Raw genomic sequence first — 27,076 nt, 5'->3', positions numbered from 1 at the left:
TCATTGACTTCATAAAAAGTGGGTTTTCAAACATAGAGACAGTTAAAAGTATAAATGGGTTTATTAATAAAATCCCACACACTAGAGATTATATAAGCTACAAATATAAACGTACGTAAAAATGCAAAGATTAAAACAAACAAACATTTAAACAAACAAGAAAATATGTGGTCAGAATAAAATGAAATGAAAGAAAGAAAGAAAGAAAGAAAGAAAGAAAGAAAGAGATAAGAGATAGAGGGTAACTTAATTCACAGACCTACGAGCTAGACACCAGGAATCAGCTGTTAGAGAGAGAGATACTTGCGAGATATTGTACTCTTTCAGTGTGATGCTGGAGAAGGGACGCGCACGTGCGCGTGTCCGGCTGGTTTGCGTCTAGCTTCGTCTTCTGGGTCGTTTCGCAAAACGATGTAAAGGCTCACTTGAATTTAACGTTACCGAGAAAATTTAGATAATTTCCCTTGTGGAGGGGAAAGGCCAGTAGGAACTTAGTTGCAAAGAACGGCAGCTACGACTCGAACATGTGTTGGTCCGAGGAGAAGGCCTGAGCCTTTCCGATGTTTCTTGAAGCCGGGGAGAAGAGGAGGAGGTCAGAGCGATCGATGAGAGAAGAGCGATCGATGAGAGAAGAGCGATCGATGAGAGAAGAGAGAGAGAAGTGGGGGTCTCTTCCTTTTAAAAGACGTCTGTTTACGCCCTCTGTTTGTTACAACAGCAAATCAGATCTTCTGATCCTGGAATATTTCCTGGAATAAATGCATATTCTTGTATTCTGCTATCGGAATTCAACTCCGTTAAATTGAGAGGATTACAGAGATATCAAAAATAGAATATAAACGTTGTGGTAATGCAAAGATGCATTATTATGCATTAGTATAGGCATTTGCAGTTCAATTAATGTTACAATAGGACATATATGTTTTCCTATGGTTTACACACACCTCTTAACACAAAAAGGGATATATTTAGTACATTGAAAAGTGACTTTAGGGGTAAACAGTCCTTTTCTGTAGTAAGTTTCTGTGTGTGTGTGTGTGTGTGTGTGTGTGTGTGTGTGTGTGTGTGTGTGTGTGTGTGTGTGTGTGTGTGTGTTGGAATGTCTTCTTTCCTGGGCCATAAAGTTTTATGGTCTGAGGTAGGGTTACAAAACCATGATTCTATTTGAGACCCTAAATTGGGGGAAACATTCTTTCGATAAACACTTAGAATTCAAAACTACACATTAGAAAACCACACCTCTATTATAAGGTAAAGCTAATCACACATGCATATAGGATTTGTACATATATTTAAAAGGGATATATTGCTTATCCTGAGTTACACACAAAGGTTGGTCTCTTTGTGTGTGTGTGTGTGTGTGTGTGTGTGTGGAGTATCTGGAATGTCACGGGGCTGTAACAGTCATGGGGAGTTCATGCTGAACTGGGGGGATCTTAAACAACAGGGTTCTTTCGGTGACTCATGTCCCTCTGGGTAGCAACAAAGTTGCAATTTTGACAGTCCGAACCGACGTCGGGACGCCAGTACAGGACGTGAATAGATCTCTTGTCTGCTCAGACAATGAAGGATGTGTTTGCGAGATCGGGATCCACTAATTTGAACAGCATGTGACCGGATGTCGTAGTCATTGTCGTTACACTGTGGTCAAGAAGGTGTTTATATGAGCAGGAGACAACTGTGCCCACATCGTAACTGAATCCCACACTACCCCCCGGAATGTTATTCTCTGAAGAGGAATTAGTGAACTTTTCTTGACGTTAAGTCTCAACCCCAAGCACCTCAGATGGCTCAGAACAACATCTCGATGTTGAACTGCCATTTCCTCTGACTGTGCCAGAATGAGCCAGTCGTCGGGAATACGAATGCCCTGAAATCTCAGTGGAGCTAGAGCAGCATCCATGCATTTCGTGAAGGTGCGAGGTGACAATGCTAGGCCGAATGGAAGAATTCGGTATTGATATGCTTTTCCCCCAAAAGCGAACCTCAGAAACTTCCTGTGATGGGGAAGGATGGATATGAGGAATTACGTGTCTTATAGATCTAAAGTGACAAACCAGTCCTCGGACCTGATCTGACTCACGATAATAGGTATGGTTAGCATTTGAATCTGAACCTCCTCAGAGACCGATTCAACACCCTGAGATCCATTATAGGGCGTAACCCCCCATCCCAAAATTTCGGGCGGACACTGCGATTTGCGTTTGCAGGAAACCGATGCGTCCCAAAACGCGAGGGAGCGAGATGTTGATGCTCGCTTGCAGGGGGGACCGCCATCAGAGGCCTGTGCGAAACCTTCGCCGAAACCTTCCTCACCTGAATGACAGTCCTCAGACCTGCCTTCAGTTTGGAGGAGTGCTGTCTCTGGCCCCAGGCCTTATGTGGGGGGGCACGAGAGGCAACACTCTCCTTCTGCTGCTGCAGGTGCGAGAAGCTGGCGGCTGCCTCGTGGGACTGCCCCCTGGCAGCAGACCCACGAGACCTGGAACGACAGCGGGGGATTAGCTGTTTAAATGCAGATGACTGTCGCTTCGCTTCCTGAAACCTCTCGACAACAGTATTGGCTGCATCGCCGAAAAGGCCAGAAGGTGAGAGCGGGGCATCGAGGAGGAAGGCCCTGTCCTTCTCCCCAATGCCCGACAGGTTCAATCACAGGTGTCTCTCCGTGGCTACTAATGCTGACATAGAGCGGCCAATGGCACGGGTCGTCTCTTTAGTAGCATGGAGAGACAAGTCAACCACTTGACGAAGTTCGGTAATACCGTCCCAGCTGTCATCCATCTTTTTGAGGAGGTCGGCCTGGTATGCCTGCAATAACCCCATCGTGTGCAGGCATGCACCAGCCCGACCCACCACCATATATGCCTTCCCCACCAAGGCCGATGTAGTACGGCAGGGCTTGGAGGGGAGCACCGGAGCTCTCAGGGATGACGCAGCGTCGGGGTGAAAAATATGATGCAAGAGTTTCTTCCACCCGTGGCATCACCCCATAACCGTTCTCTTTCGAGCCCACAATAGATGAATAAAAATGAACATGGGGGCTAAATAATCGTGATGAAAACGGTTTACTCCACGATCTCGACACCTCGGTTTGGAGATCAGTGAAGAAAGGAAGGCTCTGCCGCAAAGGCTGCGACCAGGTTTGCTTTTTAGATGGCCATAAAATATTTAATTTAGCCACTGCCCTAGTCACAACCTCCAGCAGCTCCTCGAAGGCAGGAGAATGGGGTGGCGAATCCTCACATTCTCCTGCCTCGATGCTCAAAATATCTAACTCCTCGGAGCCAGATAATTCGGACATCAAGGTGCTTGTCACGGGCAGAAGAGGTCGCAGAGCGGGCTTCCGAGCCGTGCGCGGGATCAATGGAGCTGGTTGCTGAATGCTGAGAAAGGGCCGAAGCCGTCTCAGCATCATCTGCCAGCTCCATTTGCGATCCCCATGAGTGCAAGCACTGCACTGCCTCGACAGACGCGGGACCTGACCCATGGGGAACGCGAGCCTGGCCTGATTCATCTAACAGGCTCAGGCAGGAGCAGAGCGTTCTTAGTGGTAACAGAACACAGTTTGCACAGACAGCGCCCTCGAGCGCTGCCCGTGCATGCTCCACTCCCAGACAAACAACACAGAGCGAGTGCGTGTCACCCTCGCTCAAATAGCGTGGGCAAGGGGACGCACACTGTCTGAATTGCTTCTCTTTATTCGCCATATTTAAATATAAGTGAGTGATTTTGACAGACAACACCAAATAAGACAAACAGTCACACAGAACGCTTGCTGAAGACTCTGCATCACCGTCACATGCGACGTCACGAGTGACGTAATGACGCAACACCAATCGAGATTGGACTAGTTCCATACAGGTATCAGACGCATCACACTGAAGGCGTTCCCCAAAGTGTCGATTCTCGACGCAGCACGAGTTACCTTGAAAGGGAACCCACATTAAGTGCACACACCCTACATTTTAGTCCAGACCAGTAATCTATTTTAAGAAAAATGTTATTAAGATATAAATTAGATAATTAGATCATCTCATTTACAAGAAACAACTCAAACCAGAATCTACATTCAAACCATATGGGAAAAGTTTTTAATGTGGGTTTTATCATGTATGATGTTGGAAATAATCAAAATATTTCAGTGAGTGTGCAGTTCAACACTACTTAGAGAGAGAGAGATTTACATACATATATGCCTATTATAAATGTGTCTTTTGTGTATTCACACCATAGACTGTAAAAAAAAAAAAAATAACAAAAAAACAAGTTCACATATTTCCAATATCTACTGTAATGTTGCCCCAGAAACCATGTGGAGTATGCAAATGCAAGGAGTAAACAGGGTCTTACCAGAAGAGACCTTTTCACGCAAGCTAAAGACAGGCAACAAAAGAAAATGAAAAAGACAATTAATTTTGAAAGTGAGTAGAGAAGACTAGGAGCAGCTAAACCTACACGTGGTTAGCTAAGTTTGAGCCAGACAGAACATCTACCTGACCATCAAGAACTTTTTGTCTCTCTAAATAAATTATACACCCATCCATTGATATCTGTGACCCTGCCTGTGATAACCCAGCTAAAGTAATTTTTTTATGTTATGTATTTTTTTTTTACATCAGGTCATTCTACCCAGTATAAGGAATAGGCTGTGAAAGTTTCTCATTGATATACCTAATATTGACTGAGTTAGGCCATTTCAAAGATTTGGTGAATTCCGAGCTCGGAATTTTAGGTTTTTGAGAAATTCCAATTTGAAAATAAGTAAAATTTAAAATGGCAATACCTCTGATCCATAATTTTCCTGACTATGTGTCATATAACCTGCACATGCTCCCAATGAGCCAAATAATGAGAAAGAACCAGATCTCTTACCACAGCTATGCAGACGACACACAGATCTACTTAGCCCTTTCGCCTAACGATTACAGCCCCATTGACTCCCTGTGCCAATGCATTGACAAAGTCAACAGTTGGATGTGTCAAAACTTTCTTCAGTTAAACAAAGACAAAACTGAAGTCATTGCGTTTGGAAACAAAGAGGAAGTTTCCAAGGTGAACGCACACCTCCACTCTAGGGGTCAAACAACTAAAAATCAAGTCAGGAATCTTGGTGTGACACTAGAGTCAGACCTTAGTTTCAGTAGTCATGTCAAAACAATAACTAAATCAGCATACTATCATCTGAAAAATATTGCAAGAATTAGATGCTTTGTTTCCAGAAAAGACTTAGAGAAACTTGTTCATGCTTTCATCACCAGCAGGGTGGATTATTGTAATGGACTCCTCACTGGCCTTCCCAAAAAGACCATGAGACAGTTGCAGCTCATACAGAACGCTGCCGCCAGGATTCTGAGCAGAACCAGAAAATATGAACATATCACACCAGTCCTCAGGTCTTTACACTGGCTCCCAGTTAGATTTAGGATTGATTTTAAAGTATCATTACTGGTATACAAATCATTCAATGGCCTAGGACCTCAATACATTGCAGATATGCTCACTGAATATAAACCCAACAAATCACTCAGATCATGGTAACCCTTTATTTTACAGTCCCCTAATTACTAGGTATTTACCTAGTAAATACATGGTAAGTTATAGTTGTTTATTGGTAATTACCACAGGTAACAAGTATGTAAATGCAGAGAAACTACAAACTAATTACTAGGTATTTACCTGGTAAGCATATGGTAAATTATAGTATTTTAGTGTGTAATTACTTAAGGTGATTAGTATGCAATTACAGAGAAACTACCAGGGAAAAAAACACCACTGTTAAATATCAACTCAACAAAGTACTGTGTACTTGTTACCTGTTTAGGTTGGTAATAACTCCGATTTAATTGTGTACTTCCTCAGAATGTAGGCAGCCAATTTTTAGAAACACCTCCAGTATTACTCATCAATTCAAGTTAGGTTTGTAGTTATCCTAGGGTTATGTTGGTAACAGTCCATGTTTATTTATTACTATCTTGAAATTAAGACGGTAGTTTCCAATAAATTACCTTGTCTTACATAGTTGTTGTTCATTGCTACACCCATTTATAGAGGGTTTATCAAATAATTTACCTTACACTTACCTGGTAACTACCCCGCAGGAACAGTTTTCCCTAATGTCATGACACATCTTAAATACTGGGTATGTTCTTGCAGATGTTTTTACAATTTACTCAGTAAGTAAAGTGCAACTGTACTGTAAAATGAAGCCTTGTTTATTTCCATGGTATTACCGGAATTGTACCATATAACTTGATCATTCCCTTTTCCATATAGTCACATTTTTTTACCTCATATGTCCTGCAACGTTACCAAGGAAAACATGACAATTTACTCAGTAAGTAAAGTGAAACTGTACTGTAAAATGAAGCCTTGTTTATTTCCATGGTATTACCGGAATTGTACCATATCATTCCCTTTTCCATAGTCACATTTTTATTTTTATTTTACCTAAATAAAAATTCTAATTAAAGAAACTTTCTAATTAAAGAAAGAAATTGCAATGTGGGTGGGGGCAAGCTTGTTCCATGTTGCATATGTGACATTTTTCAGATTTATGCCAGTTTAGTTGATTTTATTTGCCAATTTCTATAAAAATGCTCTCTGTTGCAGTGACATACGTGTGTGTTTGTTTGTGTGTGTTTGTGTGTGTGTGTATGAGATAGAAAGTTTGTTCCACTTTGGGTTTATGCTCTAGGACCAGACCTTTATTTAAATGTAATTTTTTTTAGATTTATGCCAGTTTTGTTTATTTTATTTGCCAATTTCTGTAAAAATGCTCTCTGTTGCAGTCACATACATGTGTGTGTTTGTGTGTGTGTGTGAGTGTGTGTGTATGAGATAGAAAGTTCGTTCTACTTTTTATTTATGCTCTAGGACCAGACCTTGGTTTATTTGTAAAAATTTTCAGATTTATAATGGATTTACTTTTATTTTTTTTGACAAACAAAATTTTAAAAAGTCATTTTCTTCATTTTCCCATTCATTTTCAATGTGGGGTCATTTTGACCCCAAACCGCTTAAATGGTACTTTTTTTTTACACACCTTTAGAACAACCAAATCAAGCCCAGTTTTTTTGTGTATGTTTAGATAGATTATTTAGGAAAAGTCACAGAGTTTCATGCCCCTGAGATGAAGGTAACACTTTTAAAAAATGAAGGAAAAGTCCATTGGGGTCATTTTGACCCCAAACAGCGATTAAGGGCTAGAAGGAAGACCACCATCTGTGGAAGCCCTTCCGTCACGACGCCGAACACAGCACACACTGAAAAAAGTGAAACATCAGTGCAATTCATTCAAAATATATATTTACATTGGTCCAATGGAAAATTGTGATTTTCAGTTTATACCTTCTGTTTTCACTTTGCCTCAAAGTAAGTGTTACGCCCTCTATCATTGAAAAAAATGATAATTTGGATTAACGTAAAAAAAAATTGATGTAATTTGTTACAGCAATTTTTTTTTTTTTTCTCAAATTGTATTTATTATTATTATTATTATTATTATACATTTTATTTATAGGCGCCTTTTTTGACACTCAAGGTCACCTTACATCATCATCAACAACAATAACAATATTTAAAAACAATAAGATACAATACAATTAAAAGAAAATGCAGTTGTGGTCAAAGGGAGTAAGCTATTCTAAACAAATGAGTTTTGAGTTTGGATTTGAAAAGTGTGAGAGAATCAATATTACGGAGGTCCGGTGGAAGCGAATTCCAGAGCTGAGGAGCAGAGAAACTGAAAGCTCTACTCCCCATAGTAACGAGGTGGACACGGGGAACGGTGAAATGAATAGAAGAAGAGGATCTAAGAGTACGAGCGTGTGTAGGTACATGGAGGAGATCAAAAAGATACGAAGGGGCTAGATTATGAATGACTTTAAAAGTAAGGAGAAGTATTTTATAGTTGATACGATAAATGATAGGGAGCCAATGGAGCTGTTGTAAAATAGGGGTGATGTGATGAATAGAGGAGGTACGAGTAATAATGCGAGCAGCTGAATTTTGGACCAGTTGAAGTTTATGAAGAGTTTTATGTGGAAGGCCAAACAAAAGAGAATTACAATAATCTAAACGGGAAGTGACTAAACTGTGAACAAGAATGGCAGTGGAGTGAGGCGTGAGGAAAGGACGCAAACGGTTGATATTACGAAGATGATAATAAGCAGACCGGGTAACATTATTAACATGAGATGTAAAAGAGAGGGTGCTATCGAAGATGACACCCAGACTCTTAACCTGAGGGGAGGGAGAGATAAAGGAGCTATCAATGGAAATAGAAAAATTATGGAGTTTGTTTAATGTTGATTTTGTTCCTATAAGAAGCAATTCTGTTTTATTGGCATTTAATTTAAGGAAGTTTGAAGTCAACCAGGATTTTATGTCAAGAAGACAGTTAGTAAGGGAAGATGGTGGAATTGTGGAATTAGGTTTGGTAGAAAAATAGAGCTGGGTGTCATCTGCGTAGCAATGGAAATTAATCTGATGTTTACGGAAAATGTAACCAAGGGGAAGAAGATAAATAATAAACAGTAGGGGCCCCAGGACAGAGCCCTGGGGCACACCTGTAGTGACAGGAACAGAATGAGAAGTGAATGATTTTAACTGAATAAACTGAGTGCGGCCTGAAAGATATGAATGAAACCAGTTAAGAGGTGTGTTAGTAATTCCAATAGAAGAAAGTCTGTTCAAAAGGATGGTGTGTGAAATAGTATCGAAGGCCGCACTCAAATCAAGCAGAAGAAAAATGGATATTAAACCAGAGTCAGCCGCTAGGAGAAGGTTATTAGTAATTTCAAGTAGTGCTGTTTCCGTGCTATGAAAAGGACGGAAACCAGACTGGAATTGTTCATATAAATTATTGTAGGAAAGATGAGTATGAAGTTGAGCAGCAACTATTTTTTCCAGAATTTTGGAAATGAATGGAAGATTTGAAATAGGACGAAAATTATTATAATCGTTGGGATCTGAACCAGGTTTCTTAAGAATGGGAGTTACAGAAGCTGTTTTTAGAGAAGAAGGAACAATTCCAGTGGTAAGTGAAGAGTGGATAATGTTAGTAATGAGAGGGGACAGAAAAGAAACAGTGGCTTTCACAAGCACAGTTGGAAGGGGATCTAATCTGCAGGTTGAAGATTTGGATTTTTGAATGAGTTCATTAATTTCATTTACTGAGGGTAAGGTAAATGCTGAGAGTAGACAGGTGGGAGCAAATGAAACTGGGACAGGTGAGTTCGGACCAGAAGTAGACATAAGGTACTTGTGGATATGTTCAATTTTTAAAGAAAAAAATGATAATATAGCATTACAAAAATCAGAGGAATACAAGTGAGGAGGAAGTGGATCCCGAGGTTTTATGAAGTTTGTAATGAGAGAAAAAAGGGCTTTTGAATTTCCTTCACTTGAGCTAATTAAACCAGAATAATAGGTGGTTTTAGCTTGAGAAATCGAATCTTTGTAAAAAAGAATGTGATTTAAATACATGTCCTTATGCACAGTGAGATTCGTTTTCCTGTAAAGTCTTTCAAGTTGTCTTCCTTTTGTTTTTAATTTTCTAAGAATGGGAGTAAACCAAGGTGCAGAAAGAGTAAATGAAACAGTCCTGGTTTTGAGTGGAGCAAGATTATTAAAGAGGTTGTGAAGGTTGTAGTTGTAGTGAGAAAGCAGTTCATCCGGGGTAGAGAAACTGTCGATACTGGGAAAATCAGTGATGCTAGAGGATAAAATGTCCAAGTTGATATCCTTAATATTTCGGAATGTTATAGTACGTGGGAGATTAGATTTGGAGAGTGAGAGATTAACAGTGAACGAAAGCAACATGTGATCGGAAAAAGGAAAAGAATCTGCTTTACAGTTAACAGGTGCAACACCTGAACAGCAGATTAAATCTAAAATATGTCCTTTATTATGTGTGGGAAAGTTTATGTATTGCTGAAGTCCAAAACTATCCAGACAGGATGTAAAGTCTTTGGTGAGAGTGTTGTCAACATTATCCATATGTATATTAAAATCCCCTAGGAGTAATATATTTGATGAAAGTGTGGATAGGTGAGTCAGAAAGGCAGCAAGGTCATCAATAAAATCCTTGTTAGGCTTTGGTGGACGGTACAAAGTAGCAACAATGGTGGGAATAGGTCCAGAAAGGTGGCAAACAGTAGCCTCAAATGAGTGACAGACAGGAGCATTGACAGGCGCTATCCTCCACTTCTCACGATAAATTATCGCGAGACCTCCCCCACGGCCAGAGTCACGTGATTGAGAGATGTAAACAAATCCCGGAGGAGAAGCATCATTGAGTGAAATAAAGTCATTTGGCTGCTGCCACGTTTCTGTTAAACACAAAAAGTCAAACTTACGGTCAACGAGGAGATCCTTCACAAGATGCTCCTTACCCGTAAGTGAGCGGATGTTAAAGAGACCGAAGTTGACAGTAGTGTTACTGATTTTGACAGCCGTGTTAGCCGACCTAGCTAGGCGGGCCAACACACTATGATCAGCGCAGCGACCGGTATTCCTCAATGGGCGTCGAGTAGTGGACCAGAAGGACTTTATGGAGCTGGATTTATCATACTGAAAGTTCCGACGAGAGCCACGGTGAATGTATTTCCGACGAGGCAGGTATACAATATCCGGGTGTGAAAGCAGAGCTGGTGGTGGTGAATCGTCATGTAGATATAAACGGAACCTCAGAAGCTCAGCTGTAGAATACTGGAACAGTGCAGTCGATGAATGAGAAACCAAGGACAGGACAGTCCAGGCGAGCACAAGCCACACATAGTTAATCCACATAGTTAAAGGAAAACCGGAGAGCAGCGGCAGCAAAGACGCGCCAGCATTCACTCGACCGGGGGTTGTTCCTTTACTAAACCAATTTATATACGATTTAGTTAAAACCATAAATTTTGATTTAATGTCAAACCAAAATTGAAATTTTTTCCAACTCAACGTTTTACCTTAAAGCAGAACTTGGTAACTTTTTTAACTTAATAAAACTGTCTAGAAATCATTTGGATGGTTAACCCTCTGGGGACCAAGCTGTTTTTGGGGTCCTTGAGATGTTCTGACATGCCTTGACATTTGTGCTTTTTTCAGTTATTTATAAACATGTTAATGGCTAAGGTGTAAATTCACTCTATATAGCACAAACAGGGCTACCATAATATGCGAGCAACGTGTATGTAGATGTTTGTATTTTTAAGAGAATAATGTTTATGCGTGGTTATTGGAAAAAATAAAAATGAAAGTTGCTGAATTAAGACCACAAAACACATATTAAATATGTGTCCACAAGACATTTGACTAATGGATGTTGTCCCTTTGAGTTCTAGCTTCAAAATGATGTGAAAATAGTCTTGCTTTATCGTTCACAAAAAAAAAAAAATACATTGATTTAAATGGTGTAAAACAGGTTTTGCTTGGAAAGCCAATATGCAAGGAGGAGGAGTAGTTTACACCTTAGATTACAATGTCCCACCCACTCTGCATAATGACTCTGCCTAATGAGCCAGGTGTGACACTGACTGAGCCACAATGCAAGGACAAAAGATGTATTTAGACTTACATTGACCATTTAAGATTTCGCTTACATCTCTCTAGTAAATATGTTTTGCTATTTTATTAAAAATGTTACAATTACAACAATAATTACAATTTCAACAATATTTCAAGTGTACTCTTTCTTTGTAAAAAAAAAAAAAAAAGATTATAGGCCTACATTTTATCATATGTATTCATTAGTTTGAATATAGCCAACATTGGAACATCTAACATCTTAGTCTATGACTTTATTTTTGACAAAAATAGTAGGCTATTTTATATATAAATATAACGTTAGATATGAGCAGAAATTGCTAAACAAAAGCTTATTTGATGTGGCAGTATATTCTACAGTAGCCTAAAAACTGTTTAATACGTTGCTTATACAAATATATTTTATTTTTCAGTCGATTTTTACTCATCTCAGTAGGCTATAACAAAGCAGTTTATTCTTTCACACACAGACGCGCGATTCATATTTAGGCTAAACAGTCTTTACAAATATGTACCCTTCATTCATCTCACAGAAAGGCGAGTCATATTATAGAAATGCGATTCATCTTTTTGCGGTTTACATAGGCCTACACTAACGTTATTCCATAACGTTATTCCACATCAACACTTGAGAAAAGAAAACAGCCTACCTCACTCCTCAGCGGGATCTGCTCCTCATATCAGGAGATATATTGCTCCTCATATCAGCACTGTTCTGAGGAATCTTTTCTCCATAAGGTAGGCTATATTATGCCTATAACTCGAGTTATAGATCATTTTCGAACGCGTTTCAAATGGGAGTTTACTGACAGAGAGAAGGCAGAAATCGCATCATGTTCATTTTTCTTTATTTATCAAAAAGCAAAACACTTTATTTTTATTGTGAGTATACAGAAAAAAAATAGAAACTGAACAGGATCGATTGATGTATTACACGAAAATGAAAGATCAAAATTAAGTGTTTATTTTTCATTGCTAAAAAAAAAAACGAGCAAAACGCGCGGGCGTGTTTTTGGTCCCCAGAGGGTTAAACAACCTGTTCTGGTGATATTGGTGACTTTCCCTGCTCCCCCCAGCGTTCCCAGGCGGAAAACCAACCTTGCAACTTGGGGACTACCGTCCCGGCAAGATAATTGGAAGTCTTGAGAGAAGCGAGAAGCGAGAACGAGCGCGAAACACGAATTGCTTTACGGCAATTCGACATAAACACACACGCATGTATGATGTATTACCCACCTCGGTAGACATAGCTCCACACGATACAGTTGCCTTGCTCCGATCAAAACAAATGCACATGAGCAGCGGTAGAGAGGGGGAGGAGGCCGCCGCAAGTGAGTTTTTTACGACAGTGTTGTGAAATATACGCCCACCACAGCTGTAGGGGGAGCTCGTGGGGAAAACATGTGACAACAAAAGGGAAAATGAGCGAAGAAGTGACTAGAGTTCGCTAGAGTTGCCGAGTTCTGCTTTAACCCAAAGTACGCAGCAAAAACTCCAGTGTTAAATTAACACTCCTGGGAGTGTATATGAGTCCACACTCAAAAGACTAAAGTGTTCAAATATGAGTGTTAAATTAACACTCAAGAGTGTTAAAGTTAATGAGATAATTAAGTGATTAATTTAGTGATGATTGAGCATTATTGAAGACACCTGATGTTAACTAGCAGAATCACTGAAGGAGAAAATCACAAATTGTAAGTTACCATTATGGTGATCGGTGTTTACTTTAGTTGGCTCTTGACCCTTATATGTTTGATGATGTCATCAACTTCTAACGCATGCTTAGGAAACCTTCCCTTGTTCCCATGGATCCTAGGATTCACACCATTCTGCAGGTAATGCTTGATTAATGCAGCCAAGCGATCTTTAACACTCTGAGGTCGACAAACGCGCCGGCGCGTTTTACTGGATTTTCTTCACATAGTAGTACAATAAACTTAAATTTCTCCGTCATTTATGGTCATACAGAAAAAAGAAATATGAAAAAAGAATCTGTGATATTTCTACTTTTGTATGTGTCCACTTACAATCGAATCAAAACATTGTGCTTTTGTAAAATAAAGAAAATAAACAGGGTGTGCGTTCTGCCTCTCCGTCGCGGTGAACTTTTTTTTCTTGAGCACGTCTATAAACTGAAACAAAACTCAGGGAATACTTGTCACACATTTATGAGCCATATACCTTTATAAACATTTAAGTGTGTACTTTTAAATGATCGGATTCAAACTGAAAACAAATATTCTCTGTTTAAGTAATTTGTATAAAACCAACAAGATGTCCAGCTTCTCACGCGCTTGCTAATTATTTTTAATTTGACCACGCCCACACGCGCAAAAGAGATTCACATGCAAATCTCCACATGGAACGCGAACGCGCAAACTTTCGAGTTTGAAAGACGTGCCTTGATCTTACATTGGATTTACCACAGAAGAAGAAGAACACAATTTGAAGACAAGAAAGATGTAAGGTAAGAAATTCTTAATTATTAGTTCATGTTATTGTTGCATAAACTTCACATTGCAGTTGAACTGTTGCTAGATATATGGTGAATATTATAATATTTAGACCCGTGTTTACTGTTACTGTGTTTGTGGATATCTGCTCAAACGTAGATATGTATAATATGGTAACCATAATGTTTCATATTTTGGAGCGAGCTCTGGTTTTGAATGTATCATATTTGGAGCGCGATCGCGTTTGAAAAGCAAAACGCACTAAAGTAGCATATGATAATCAATATATTTTTCTCAAAAAGGGACTTCAACTTGTTGATGATCTCTTGTGCTGTCTTGGTTCTCAGACTCATCACTTCAGGGTACTTGGAGTAGTAATCAACGACAAGTAGGTGATCTGTTCCATTAAAAGTAAATATGTCAGAGCCCAGCTTAGCCCATGGACGGTCTGGCACTTCATGTGGCAACATTGGCTCCTGGGTGTTGCTTCTTTGAAATTTTGCACATACACTGCAACGAGCAATTGCATCTTGAATGTCCTTAGACATCCCTGGCCAATACATGATAGCTCTGGCTCTGTTTTTGCACTTCTCAATGCCTATATGAGTGTCATGTAAGGCAGAAATAATCTCCTGTCGCAAAGATTCTGGGATTACTACTCTGTCTCCTACAAAAACAAGTCCATGCTCGCTATATACTTCATCTCTCACCTGCCAAAACTGTTGTGCTAGGGGAGTTACACTTGCCTTGTGAGACGGCCAACCTCTCTGACTCACTGATCTTACTGCCTGGAGCGTCGGGTCACTGGCTGATGCTTGCTGAATCTTTTCAATTCTTTGGCTACTCATTGGTAGTACTTCAGTGACACTGTGTACCCGTAGCTGTTGTGCGTCCTCTATGTTGTCAGATGGAGCATCACAGGTCTGATACGCTCGGCTTAAGGTATCTGCAATGTACATATGTTTTCCAGGGTGGTATTTCACATCTATGTTGTATTTTAACAGGCGTAACAACATTTGCTGGAGCCTTGGTGAAGCCTTGTGCAGTGGCTTTTTGGTGATCATCTCGAGCGGGCGGTGGTCGGACTGTACCGTCACAGGTCTGCCATATACGTACTGGTTGAACTTTTCAGTTGCAAAACAGATCGCCAGCAACTCCTTTTGAATTTGAGAGTAATTTTGTTCTGCTGTGGTCAGCGAACGAGATGCATATGCAATGGGATGATTATGCTGCAGCAAACAGGCTCCTAAACCGGTTGATGACGCATCACATTGTATCACAGTGTCTTTGGTTATGTCAAAAAACTTGAGCACTGGCTTGCTGCTGATAAGTGTCTTCAACGTCTTGAGAGCTGCTGCATGCTGCGGTTCCCATGTCCATGCTGTGTCTTTTTTGAGTAGGCTCCGTAATGGCGTTGTCGTTGTGGACAGATTAGGTATAAACTGTGACAAGTAATTGATCATGCCCATGATCCTTAGAAGATCCTCTCTTGATGTTGGGTCCGGCATGTCAGTTATGGCTGTCACTTTTGACTCGTCAGGCTTCAGACCTTCCTTGCTGATCACATGGCCCATGTACACGAGTTCAGACCTCTTGAATTTGATCTTTTCTTTGTTGAACTTACAGCCCATAGATTTAGCTCGCTGCATCACCTCATGTAATGTCTTGTCATGTTGTTTCTCATCTAGTGAGGCGACAATCAAATCATCTGCTATAATATGCACATCTGGGATGTCCCCGAAAACCATCTGGTTTCTCCGCTGTAGGACTTCGCTGGCACTTGATATTCCAAATGGCATCCGCTGAAAGGAATATCTCCCGAAGGGAGTATTGAATGTGCACAGGTCAACACTGGCTTCAGTGAGTGGAACTTGCCAGTATGAACTTGTCTGATCAAGCACAGTGAACATTATTTTTCCTGACATCTGGCTGATCACATCAGAGCTGGTTGGAATCATGAAGTGTTCTCTTCTAATGGCTCGATTCAGATCTTTAGGGTCAAGGCATAACCGAAGTGAGCCATCTTTCTTTTCCACTACTACAAGACTGTTGACCCAGTCTGTGGGTTTTGATGTTTTACGGATAACACCAGCTGCTTCCATATCATCAAGCTTTTCTTTAAGACGAGTATGAAGACTCAAGGGCACTCTGCGCGGCGGGTGAATTACTGGCGTCACATTGGGCTTCAATTTAATGTCATATGGTTCAGTGAATTTTCCTAGACCACTAAACACATCAGGGTACTGTGCAATCAGATCTTCTTGAGTTAGTGATTTTTCAATGTTGTCCATTCTCTGAATGAGTCGTAGACCAGAGCATGCTTGACGACCTAAGATGGTTGGTCCATCTTCAGTAGTGAGGAAAAAGTCATAGCTTGCTTGAGCACCCTTGCGCGTCACACATTTTAAATGAACTTTTCCTATATGCTCTATGCTGTGCTTTCCATATCCTGACAGTCTGGTTGTAGACTTGTAAACAGGGATGCTGGTGTATCCTGTTAGCTGTCTAAACTGTGACAGTGGCATACAGTTAGTATCTGCTCCTGTATCTAGCTTCATTTCAATGTTGTCCTCATTAACCATTACCTCTTCATACCAGCAGGAATCGCTGATATCATGTGTCATTGAGTCAATAAAGAAATGTTCAAAATCAGACTCCACTGTGTGTACAGTTGATGCTCCACGACCACGACCTCTGCTACGATAACTAGGCATTCTGGCTTGACATTGATCTGCAAAGTGGTTTAATTTCTTACAGCGACGACACTCCCTACTATATGCAGGACAGTTGCGAGGTTGATGCGTTGTGCCACATCTGCTACATGTGTTGGACGTGTGCTGTGTTGCTTGAGCAGTAGCTCCACTCTGCAGGTGGTTACTGGTTCGCGCTGACTGCGCGCGCTGTTTTCCTCGTCCTTGATAACGTCTACTACGATCTCTGCCTCGCGTGTAGGTGTTTAGAGTGTGAACTGACTGGTCCGGGGTTTGCGGTGACTTGCCTTGTATCATATCCAGTTCCCGCTTAGCGCTCTCAAACGTGCGCATTCGCTGTGTCACTACTTCAAGGGATGCATTGCCGTCATCACCCATTACTTTCATTTTCATTGCCAGATCTTTTATGGAGAAAAATAATTTGTCTCGTAGCGTGGTCTCTAAATCAGTAAACTGACAGTTACTTGCCATCGTCCTGAGATCATTCACAAATGCTTCTAGACCCTGTCCTTCAGGTCTCTGGTATGCCCAAAACTGTGCACGGAGAGCCATCACTGGATTCCTCGTGTTGGAATACTGCTCGAATTTTCTGAGCACCGTATCAAAGTCATTGCGATCTTCCGCGCGTCTATCACCTTCAGCCGGTGCCCATCCAAAGTTACTATATATATCATATCCTCTCTCTCCCAGTATCGTGAGCAAAATAGCAACCTTTTTCGCTGAAGATGCGTCACTGTTTCCCGATGCTGTGAGGAACAGGGCGAAACGTTGCTGCCACTTTTTCCACGCGGCGCTCACATTAGGACAGTCAAAGTCAAACGGCTCGGGTGGCTTATAGTGTAGAACATCCATTGTAAAATATGCATCCGTTGTTCAATGTCATAATCTTTTGTATTAACGATAGACTTACTTCTGTTCTGACACCATGTCATATACACAACAGTCATAGCACTGGGGAGGAACTCAATTACTTTATTTCCGGTTCAGCACTACAGGTCAAGTATGCATAGCAACGGTATTGTTTAGATTAACATGTGACAGTCCAAACACCGAATAGTTTCAAGAGGTAGCATGCATGACACGTCCTTAAAATATATTAGTTAGATTCACAACAAGTTAATCTTCAATAAAAAAATCAGTCCTCCTGAAATGTCCGTTGTGATACGAAGCAATCCATTGAGAAATCCAATCCTTAAGTCGCAACTTTCCTGCCATACCGAAAACAGAGCTAGGTGACGGTGATGCGCATTGATATTATGATCTGTATTAACTTTCTAATGGGAGAAAAGAAGTTTCTGAACCGAATGACACCCAAATTACCGGGTGTTTATCCGCCAACATTAAACTCACAGCCGATTGAAAATGTGACATTGTGGAACTAACTTACGGTATTTCTCGGGGGAAAATGTAATCGTAATATCAATAAAAGTGTTAATTTTAATATTTATCATGTCAGAGAAGAGAATTTAAACACTACATTTCGAAACATTAGTATCTAAGCTATCATTTACAAGTATAAAAAAAGATTCCACATTTTTGTCATTTTTCATGACTAGGACTACTTTACGCTCTTTATCTCAAAATTAGATCTTGCGACTTTAGCCGGGTTCTCATGGGCGGGGTCACATATAGAAATGAAATTATCTAGCTAATCGTTCATAAATAATAAATATTCCATCATTGTTAAACAACAATAACTTAAGAAGATTATTTAACATACCCCAATTTGTGTCGCTGTACAGCCCCTCCCCCTACTGGACGCATCAGGAACAACAGGGGCGTAAAACTGCCTGGACCATAAAACGTACTCGGTTACTAACGTAACCTTGGTTCTCTCTAGAAGAGGGAACGAGTACTGCGTAATATCTTACGCTATGGGGAAATCTCTTTTCCGCGAGATATTGAAGCCAAAAATTATCCTTAATTTTGAAATAATGTAAAACGCGTTGCGGCAGCATGCAGGCATAGGCAAGACGGCTCGCGCGCCTATTGGCTGCCCTGCGGCAACTGCAGCAGCCTATCGAGAGAGGCCCCCGTGACGTCAGATCCAATGGGCGTCACGTCCCGCCGAAACTCACGTGGCGTGAGCCTATAAACATAGCTCGACAGGCTGATTCCACTGGTTTTTCATCGCCGAAGTGAACCAGAGCGTGTTGCAGGCACGGCAAAGCTACGCAGTACTCGTTCCCTCTTCTAGAGAGAACCGAGGTTACGTTAGTAACCGAGTACGTCTCTTATGAGAGGTTCTCTCGTACTGCGTAATATCTTACGCTATGGGGAACACAGTGTAAAACGCTGTGCATGCTGAGATCCAATACCAAAGTCCCAAGGGCAAGTGCCCGGGGCTCATATAGTACATGATCATCAGGGACTCACAGAGAGTCCAGGAAGAGGGGCTAGAATAGCATCATTCCTGTAATAAATAGCATCCTATAAGGAGCAATTATATAGATAGTGTTCCACACAGCCAGGGCGAACAAACTCGGCCTGGTCTGATGAATATTATGGGTCTTACACACTGCCCATAGAGCTGCGTGGTCGATCAGCGAGCGTTTGCTCAAGCAGTTTCAGTATTCTGGGCCGAAAGCATCGGGGCAGACAATACCGATTTATTAGACCGAAAGCAGCTTAGCCTGCAAAGCGGGAACCTCTAGGTTATTAAACCATATAAATGTAGACGGGGAGGCCCAGTCTGCCGCCATACAGATATCTTGCAAGGCAATCCCACTAGACCAAGCCCACGACGAGGCCATGCCTCTTGTGGAGTGCGCTCTGACAGCTAACGGGCACCAAGCCCTTAGAGGCGTAAGCCAGCGCTATAGCATCAACTATCCATCTGGATAGGCTCTGTTTCGACACGGCTAGTCCCTTAGAACGTCTGCTGAATGAGACAAAGAGCTGCTCTGTCTGTCTGTCACGGTGTGTTGAGGGATTTAGGAACGTACCCGTGCCTCGGTTTGAGTATGACTTTTGAGTCATTTGGCCCAAACTCCATACATGTCGCGCTCACTGAGAGCGCTTGTAAGTCCCCTATACGCTTTACTGAAGCGAGAGCCAGAAGAAACACTGTCTTGAAAGACAAGTGTTTGATATCTATTGATTGGATCAGCTCGAATGGGGCACCTTTCATGGCCTCCAAGACCGTAGAAAGGTCCCACATGGGAACTGAGGGAGGTCTGGGAGGATTTGACCTCTTAGCTCCTCTAAGGAAGCGAATGACCAGATCGTTCCTTCCAAGTGACTGGCCAAGTGTCGGTTTAGTAAACGCTGCTATGGCCGCCACGTAAACCTTGAGCGTGGATGGGGTTTTGCCCTTATCCAGTAGCTCTTGCAGGAAGGAGAAACCTCCGTCACCCCACAATTTGGGGTGATATGCCACAGGCTGTGTACCAGCTAGAGAACACAGACCATTTTGAGGAATAGAGCCGTCTCATAGAGGGGGCCCTAGCCTGCATGATCGTGTTTAACACTCCCTCCGGGGTCCGTGTTTAGCGCCCCCATTGGATCTGACGTCACGGGGGCCTCTCTCGATAGGCTGCTGCAGTTGCCGCAGGGCAGCCAATAGGCGCGCGAGCCGTCTTGCCTATGCCTGCATGGCGCGGTACTCGCGCTTTTAGCCAGAACTGCAGTGGGCGCAAGAGAAGCAGACCCAACTGAAGTACTGATGATGCTGAGGCCATGAGACCCAGCATCCTTTGAAACTTTCTGAGCGGGACTATAGCGCCGCAGCGGAAGGTTTACGCCATGTGCTGAATATCCAGTCTGCGCTGTGGCGATAGCTGAGCTGTCATAGACAGCGAGTCCAGTTCTGTGCCCAGAAAAGATATTCTCTGACTGGGAGACAGTGAACTTTTCGCCCAATTGACTTTGAGACCCAGATTCTCGAGATGCTCAAGTAATATGGTCCTGTGTTCTATGAGCTCTGAGTGTGACTGAGCTAAAACCAGCCAATCGTCCAAGCAGTTCAAAACTCGCATTCCCCGAAGTTTCAGGGGAGCGAGGGCCGCGTCCATGCACATCGTGAATGTACGGGGTGCTAGGGACAGGCCAAACGGTAGAACTGTGTATTGATATGCCTGGCCCTCGAAGGCGAATATCAAATATCAAAATGACGTGGCGCTATTTGTATTTGGAAATACGCGTCCTTCAGATCTATTGACACAAACCAGTCCCCTTGGCGAATTGTGAGAGGATTTTCCTGGTTGTGAGCATTCTGAACCGGCGTTTCGAAAGCGCTCTGTTCAGCCATCTTAGATCTAGAATGGGTCTGAGACCCCCGTCTTTTTTCGGTACCAGAAAATATCTGCTGTACACACCCCCTTCGCTCTGAGCTTGAGATAAAGGCTCTATGGCCCCTTTGCTCAACAGTTTTCGCAATTTCGGTTTGAAGTAGATGTGCTACTTCCTTTTCTACCGTAGTTTCGATTCGCGCCGCGCAACGGCGGGGGCATCGAGCAAACTGTAGCGAATAGCCTATTTCTATAATGTTCATCACCCATTCTGATACCCCGGGAAGATTTACCCACGCATTTGCATGAATAGCTAAGGGTTGAATGAGATCTGGGCTCTGGCCGTGAGATAGTGGCGGCCGGAGAGCTTCGGTATGCTGTAACATAGACGCCGCGCTTGCAGCGTTCGAGGCGGGGGGTGCGCTGATTACGGCAGGCAGTCTGCCCGCGCTCGACTCTCTTATGGCGGGTTGCTGAGAGAGAGCGAGCGGGACCCCGTGGGGCTTGTCATGTCTGTGAGTAAATGTGGGCGCGAAACAGCGAGCACATTTACTACACTGAAAACACCGTTGGCTTGAGCTGACTGTATGTGTGTTGGTTTCGTTTTTGCAGAAACCGAGAGACATGCAGTGTGTAGTGTTTGTGGGCACTGGGTCATGAGCACATTCACTATATTTAATGCACAATCGACATGAGTCGATTTTATGTGCGCGAGCCCTGTGGGATGGGCTGTGCTTGTGTGTAGAAATTAGCACCGGGCAGTGGGCATTTTTACTACACTCATAACACCATCGGCCGGGGCCGGACATTTAACGCACAATCGACATGAGCCGATTTTATTTGTGCGAGCCCTGGGCTTGTCATGTCTGTGAGTGAATGTGGGCGCGGGACAGCGGGCACATTTACTACACTGAGGACGCCGTCGGCTTGAGCCGACTGTATGTGTGTTGGTTTCGTTTTTACAGAAACCGTGAGACATGCAGTGTGCAGTGTTTGTGGGCACTGGGTCGTGGGCACATTCACTACATTTAATGCACAATCGACATGAGTCGATTTCATGTGTGTGAGCCCTGAAATGTGGTGGGCTGTGCTTGTGTGTAGGAATGAGCACTGGGCGTGGGCATAATACTACACTCATAACACCATCGGCCGTGGCCGGAATACCAGAAATACACTCTTTATGGGATTTATCTGGGCCGACGTGAAAACGGCGTTTGTGTGCAGGCAAACGGGCTGTGGAACCGGCTTGTTTTCTGCAAAATACACTGGAACAGTCGCATTTTCTGGAACTGAACGAGCGAGAAGTTTTGGTGGAAGTCTGGCCGCAGCGGGACTTGAACACTGTCGTTTTCCTAGGCGGGCTAGTAAGGCTTTGCTTCGGGCTTTACCTCAATCTCAGGCCGGGGCTCACGTGGAGGGAGGCGGCGGCCAGCAGAGCGAGAGCGCCATGGAGATTGGTAGCGGCTAGCCAGATAGCGTCATCTTGTCTTGTGATGGTGTTTGATTGCAGGCGTGCATGTATTAAAACAGGCTCGTTTACTGCAATTTTTATATTTCCAGTCGCCTGAACTTAGGAGGGGACTGAGAAATGTGTGAGAAATGGAGGTTGGTCCAGCCTCAGCGGGACTAAAACACTCTCTTCCTCCTTCCGCCGGTGAGTGACGCACGCGAGGGGCGGGGTAGCTTTCTCGTAATGTAAAGAAAAGCTAGTCCCTTTGAAGGAAAACATCCATCCAGAGAGCGTCATCATGTCTTGTGACGGCGATTGTTTGCAGGCGTGCGTGTATTACAACAGGCTCGTACACTGCAATATTGACATTTCCAGTCGCCTGAACTTAGGAGGGAACTGAGAAATGTGTGAGAAATGGAGGTTGGTCCAGCCTCGGTGGGACTAAAACACTCTTTTCTCCTTTCGCCGGTGAGTGACGCGCGCGAACTGAGCGCGGGGGCGGTAAAACTCTCCTATGACGTAAAGAGAGCTAGCCGCGTGACCGTCCGCTTCTGACATGCCATGTGAGCGGCGCAGTTTGCGCGGCTCGAACAGAGGGAGAGAGGCGACCATTCAGCAGCTGTAATACCTCCATAAACGTGGCTTTTTCATCGTCATCTATGACGGAAACGGCGGCAGACGGCGGCCGCTGTCCGTCAGTGAGAGACTCGAGCGAAGCCGGCGGCGAAGCTGGCGGGCGAACCGGCAAGCTTTTGCGGGTTGGAGGAGGTTCTGGGACCCGCTGAGTACGGCGCTTTACGGTGCGGCACCACAGAGGGCGGAGGTGCAGTCTCGACGAAAGATGCCAGGGGAGTCCTCAGAGTCGCCAAGGGTATCAGCTCGTCATGAGGGAAAAGGAGCATCTTGAAAAAGACGCCCGGCTCTTTTAGTGCAATGAGACTGTGTGTCGCGGCGGCGAACGCACACACACACAAAACACAGTAGAGGAGAAAAGGATATAACGCCGGATAGCGCAGCAGGAATGGCGACTGAAGGCGGCGTGGCCAGCAGCTTCAGATGTAGTGTCTCGTCCCGCTGAAAAGGCTTTTTCTGACGGCGCGGCTTCTTTCTCTCAGGATCCAGCGATGCGTGAGCTCTGCTGAGGAGATGAAAAACCAGTGGAATCAGCCTGTCGAGCTATGTTTATAGGCTCACGCCACGTGAGTTTCAGCAGGACGTGACGCAGTGGGCGCGAAGCGCCCCCATTGGATCTGACGTCACGGGGGCCTCTCTCGATAGGCTGCTGCAGTTGCCGCAGGGCAGCCAATAGGCGCGCGAGCCGTCTTGCCTATGCCTGCATGCTGCCGCAACGCGTTTTACATTATTTCAAAATTAAGGATAATTTTTGGCTTCAATATCTCGCGGAAAAGAGATTTCCCCATAGCGTAAGATATTACGCAGCACGAGAGAACCTCTCGTAAGAGAACTGCCTGGAGCATATATCTACCGGCTGCAGGTCTGCAGCCTCCCCCTACTCAAAAAAAGAAAAGAAAAAAGAGGCCTCCTAAGACATGTTAGATGATATAAGAACACTAGCATAATGGTGACTCACAGTTCTTGCAACAATGGTTATTTCAAGGTGTATCACAAAAGGTATTTCAATTATGTAATGTGTGTTTTAAGGTATAGAAAAAAATTGCCTGATGTTCAAAATACATTTCAAAGTTGTTTATTGATGTCACAAATCTATTTTTAAACCAAATTAACCTGAAGATTATACGTATACACTTTAAAGTAAATATTAATCTAATGTTAATTTATAAATATATAATTGTTCATTGATGATTCATGTGTGTTCATAATTCATTAAATAATGAATTATGTTAACAAATTTAACTTTATTGTTCTCAAGTTAATAATGCAAACTGTTGTTTTTAAATTGTTTAAAAATCATAGAAACATTGTGTACTTTCTTCTTCAGGTCAATGAAGTAACTCTGCCTGATGCAAAATGGAAAATGGGACATATTTTTACTTCATGTTGTTTGAAAATCTCGGATATATGAGATATGCTTTCTTCAGTTTAGGATTTATTCTCTACTGTGCTATCATATTATTTAATGTCCTTATTATGCTTGCAATATTTCTGGAAAGGACTTTACACCAGCCCATGTACATTCTGATTTCATGTTTGTCTTTCAACTCTGTGTTTGGAACAGCTGGCTTTTTTCCAAGAGCACTGATAGACTTGCTGTCTGATACAAACTCAATCTCCCATGAAGCATGTGTCTTACAGTCTTATGTCATTTTCACGTATGCAGCAAATGAATTTACAATATTAATGTTAATGGCAATTGACAGATTTGCTGCAATCAGTAAACCTTTACAATACCACAGCATAATTACACCAAGGTTTTTGATTGTTTCAGTAGGTATAAACGTGGCTTATCCAATGATTTTACTTGGTATTAGTGGTCTTTTAGGTACAAAACTGAGAATGTGTGGTAACAAATTGTTTAAGGTGTACTGCCACAACTATGAAGTAGTCAAGCTTTCTTGCGAAAGCACAATAATTAATAATGTTTTAGGATTGTTTATATTAATCACAACTACTGTCATCCCTTTAAGTTTAATATTATATTCTTATGTAAAAATTCTTATTGTTTGTCAAAGAAGCTCATCACAGTTCAAGGGCAAAGCTTATCAAACTTGTATTCCACACATAGTGGTCCTTTTGAATTTCTCAATTGCTGTTATTTCTGATGTCACTTTGAGTCGAGTTGTGACCTTACAACTTCCTATATGGCTGTCAGTTTTTCTTTCACTGGAGTTCCTTATTATACCACCCATCCTGAACCCCCTTGTTTATGCTTTAAACCTGCCTGATATTCGCAAAAAGATTATTTGTCTTATAAACAGGTAGATGTTTTTTTTTTTTGGTGTAATGTTACACAGAATAATATACAGACTATTATTAATATTATTTTATATCCAAATTAAAAGTTCCACACTCTAAAGTTATGCCTTCCATGCTACATCACTGTAAAAAAATGCTGTAAAATAAACGGCCACATTTTACAGTAACATGCTGTTTTCCATTAAACCAGCAATATACCATAGAAAAAAATGCATTCTGGGTGATATTTGTCGTTTTCGAGAAAGTAGCCTACAGGAATATACTGTGAATTAACAGCGCTCAAAGTCGACACTCAGAGACTGTGTTCCCAATCACACCCCGTACCCTCATTCACTATTCCCTACATTAGTTCACTAATATAGTCCACTTGACTGAGTGAATAATTTCATAGTTGAGACAAAGTTAATTGAGACACTGATGAACACCTGCTGTTAACAATCAGAATCCCTGAAGGAAAGAGGAACTAGAAGAACAGAAAAAAAAGATGAAATCAAGATAAAAGACATTAAATCTTAGCAAAAGTTCTTAGCAGAGGAGGATTAAACAACTCCACAAACAGCATTACCTGCTTCACTTATTACTAACCAGATTGACTTTATTTCTGTCAGACGTCTACAGAAGTTCTTATTAAAAGGTGGCAGACATTTAGACGTCATTTTATTTTCATTTGATGTTACCATGATGGCGATCAGTGATTAGTTTAGTTGGGCTCTTGACCCTTGAACAATAGATTTTTTTTGGCTGCGACAGTTGTGTCTTTAAAGGGTCAAACCAAAAACCAAATTTTCGGAGATTTTAACAGAGGGATGTGTGTTGAACACCATTGAACACAATATTAACATCTGTTATATTTAATTTATTATTAATTTGTTTCCAAATTTGTTTAAACTTTCTTTATATACCAATACATAATTAAAATGTAAGTACTCTGAAAAAGAGAGTATAAAAAATCGAGTGTCTGTAGTCCTCTCAGGACTGCAATAAACACAGCTATTTATTTCCATTTGGAACGAATGAAATGATTGGCTGGGCGACTGTCACTCTCCCTCGCTACCATGGCTACCACCCCTGCTGCTACAGGAGCCGCCCACATGCGCGCACTCGTTTGACTCGAGGAGAGGAAGAGGCACGGAAGCTAGGAAGAATCACAATAATGGCAGAGAAAGAGCAGTCAAAATTCCCAGTACCTGCATATACAGTCAGCGAAGGCAAAAAAAGGAACTAGTAAGGTAGAAAGGTAGGCTACTTGTCACCGTGTAATGTTAGTCCTCATCAGAGCCAACAGTGCTTTCATCGTGGAAGCTCTTACATGCAAAACACCGTATATGTTATGAATCTTACACGAAATTCACCTTCATCACAGTGTAACTGATGGTAATGGGAAAACGTGTATCAATGCAACCTGTTTTTAGCTTTGCCTTATGTTACTAGCTCGTTACCGAATCAAACTCAATATATTTTAAACTTTACCAGTATCGATATGCTAGCTTGATAGTGAGTACTAACAACCATGTTAGTTGTTTATATTCATAATGATAAAGTTAGGTATTTTATTACATGTGATTCTGACATGATGTCACTACATGCACTGCACTCCTCTCTGCCCGGCGCTGGCAAACGCGTCCTCCAGCTGAGCGGTCGGCATCGCGCGTTCATGTGTTTTGGTGGCGTGGCTTTGGAAGGAGCCCAGAAGGGAGGGGGTGGGAGTGAATGAAATAATGGCGCTTTTCCACTGCATGGTACGGCTCGGTTCGGCTCAGTACGGTTCGACTCGGCGTGGAACGGTTCGGCTCGCTTCGCTTTTCC

At 42.3% G+C, this 27,076-nt stretch overlaps 2 protein-coding genes and 1 pseudogene across 3 annotated transcripts in view; 1 reads left to right on the top strand and 2 right to left on the bottom strand.

Annotated features, from left to right (window-relative positions):
• LOC311297404 (olfactory receptor 52D1-like) overlaps positions 1–27,076 on the bottom strand; it is a gene marked incomplete at both ends in the record, with an annotated part of 283,003 nt that overhangs the window by 173,014 nt on the left and 82,913 nt on the right. The gene's annotated exons all lie outside the window — the stretch shown is intronic.
• The window catches only part of LOC311296546 (olfactory receptor 11A1-like), an 84,550-nt pseudogene that overhangs the window by 15,191 nt on the left and 42,283 nt on the right, over positions 1–27,076 (bottom strand). The gene's annotated exons all lie outside the window — the stretch shown is intronic.
• On the top strand, positions 24,365–25,276 carry LOC311296887 (olfactory receptor 51I2-like; the record flags this gene model as incomplete). The annotated part of the gene is made up of 1 exon (XM_084418871.1): positions 24,365–25,276. One exon carries the CDS (start codon positions 24,365–24,367, stop codon positions 25,274–25,276), a length of 912 nt encoding a protein of 303 aa, XP_084274997.1.

Source organism: Rutilus rutilus (genome assembly GCF_951802725.1).
Source record: "Rutilus rutilus genome assembly, chromosome: 9".
Lineage (NCBI taxonomy): Eukaryota > Metazoa > Chordata > Actinopteri > Cypriniformes > Leuciscidae > Rutilus > Rutilus rutilus.
Note: the sequence above shows the minus strand (reverse complement) of the source record. Positions and strands in the feature narration are given on the sequence as shown.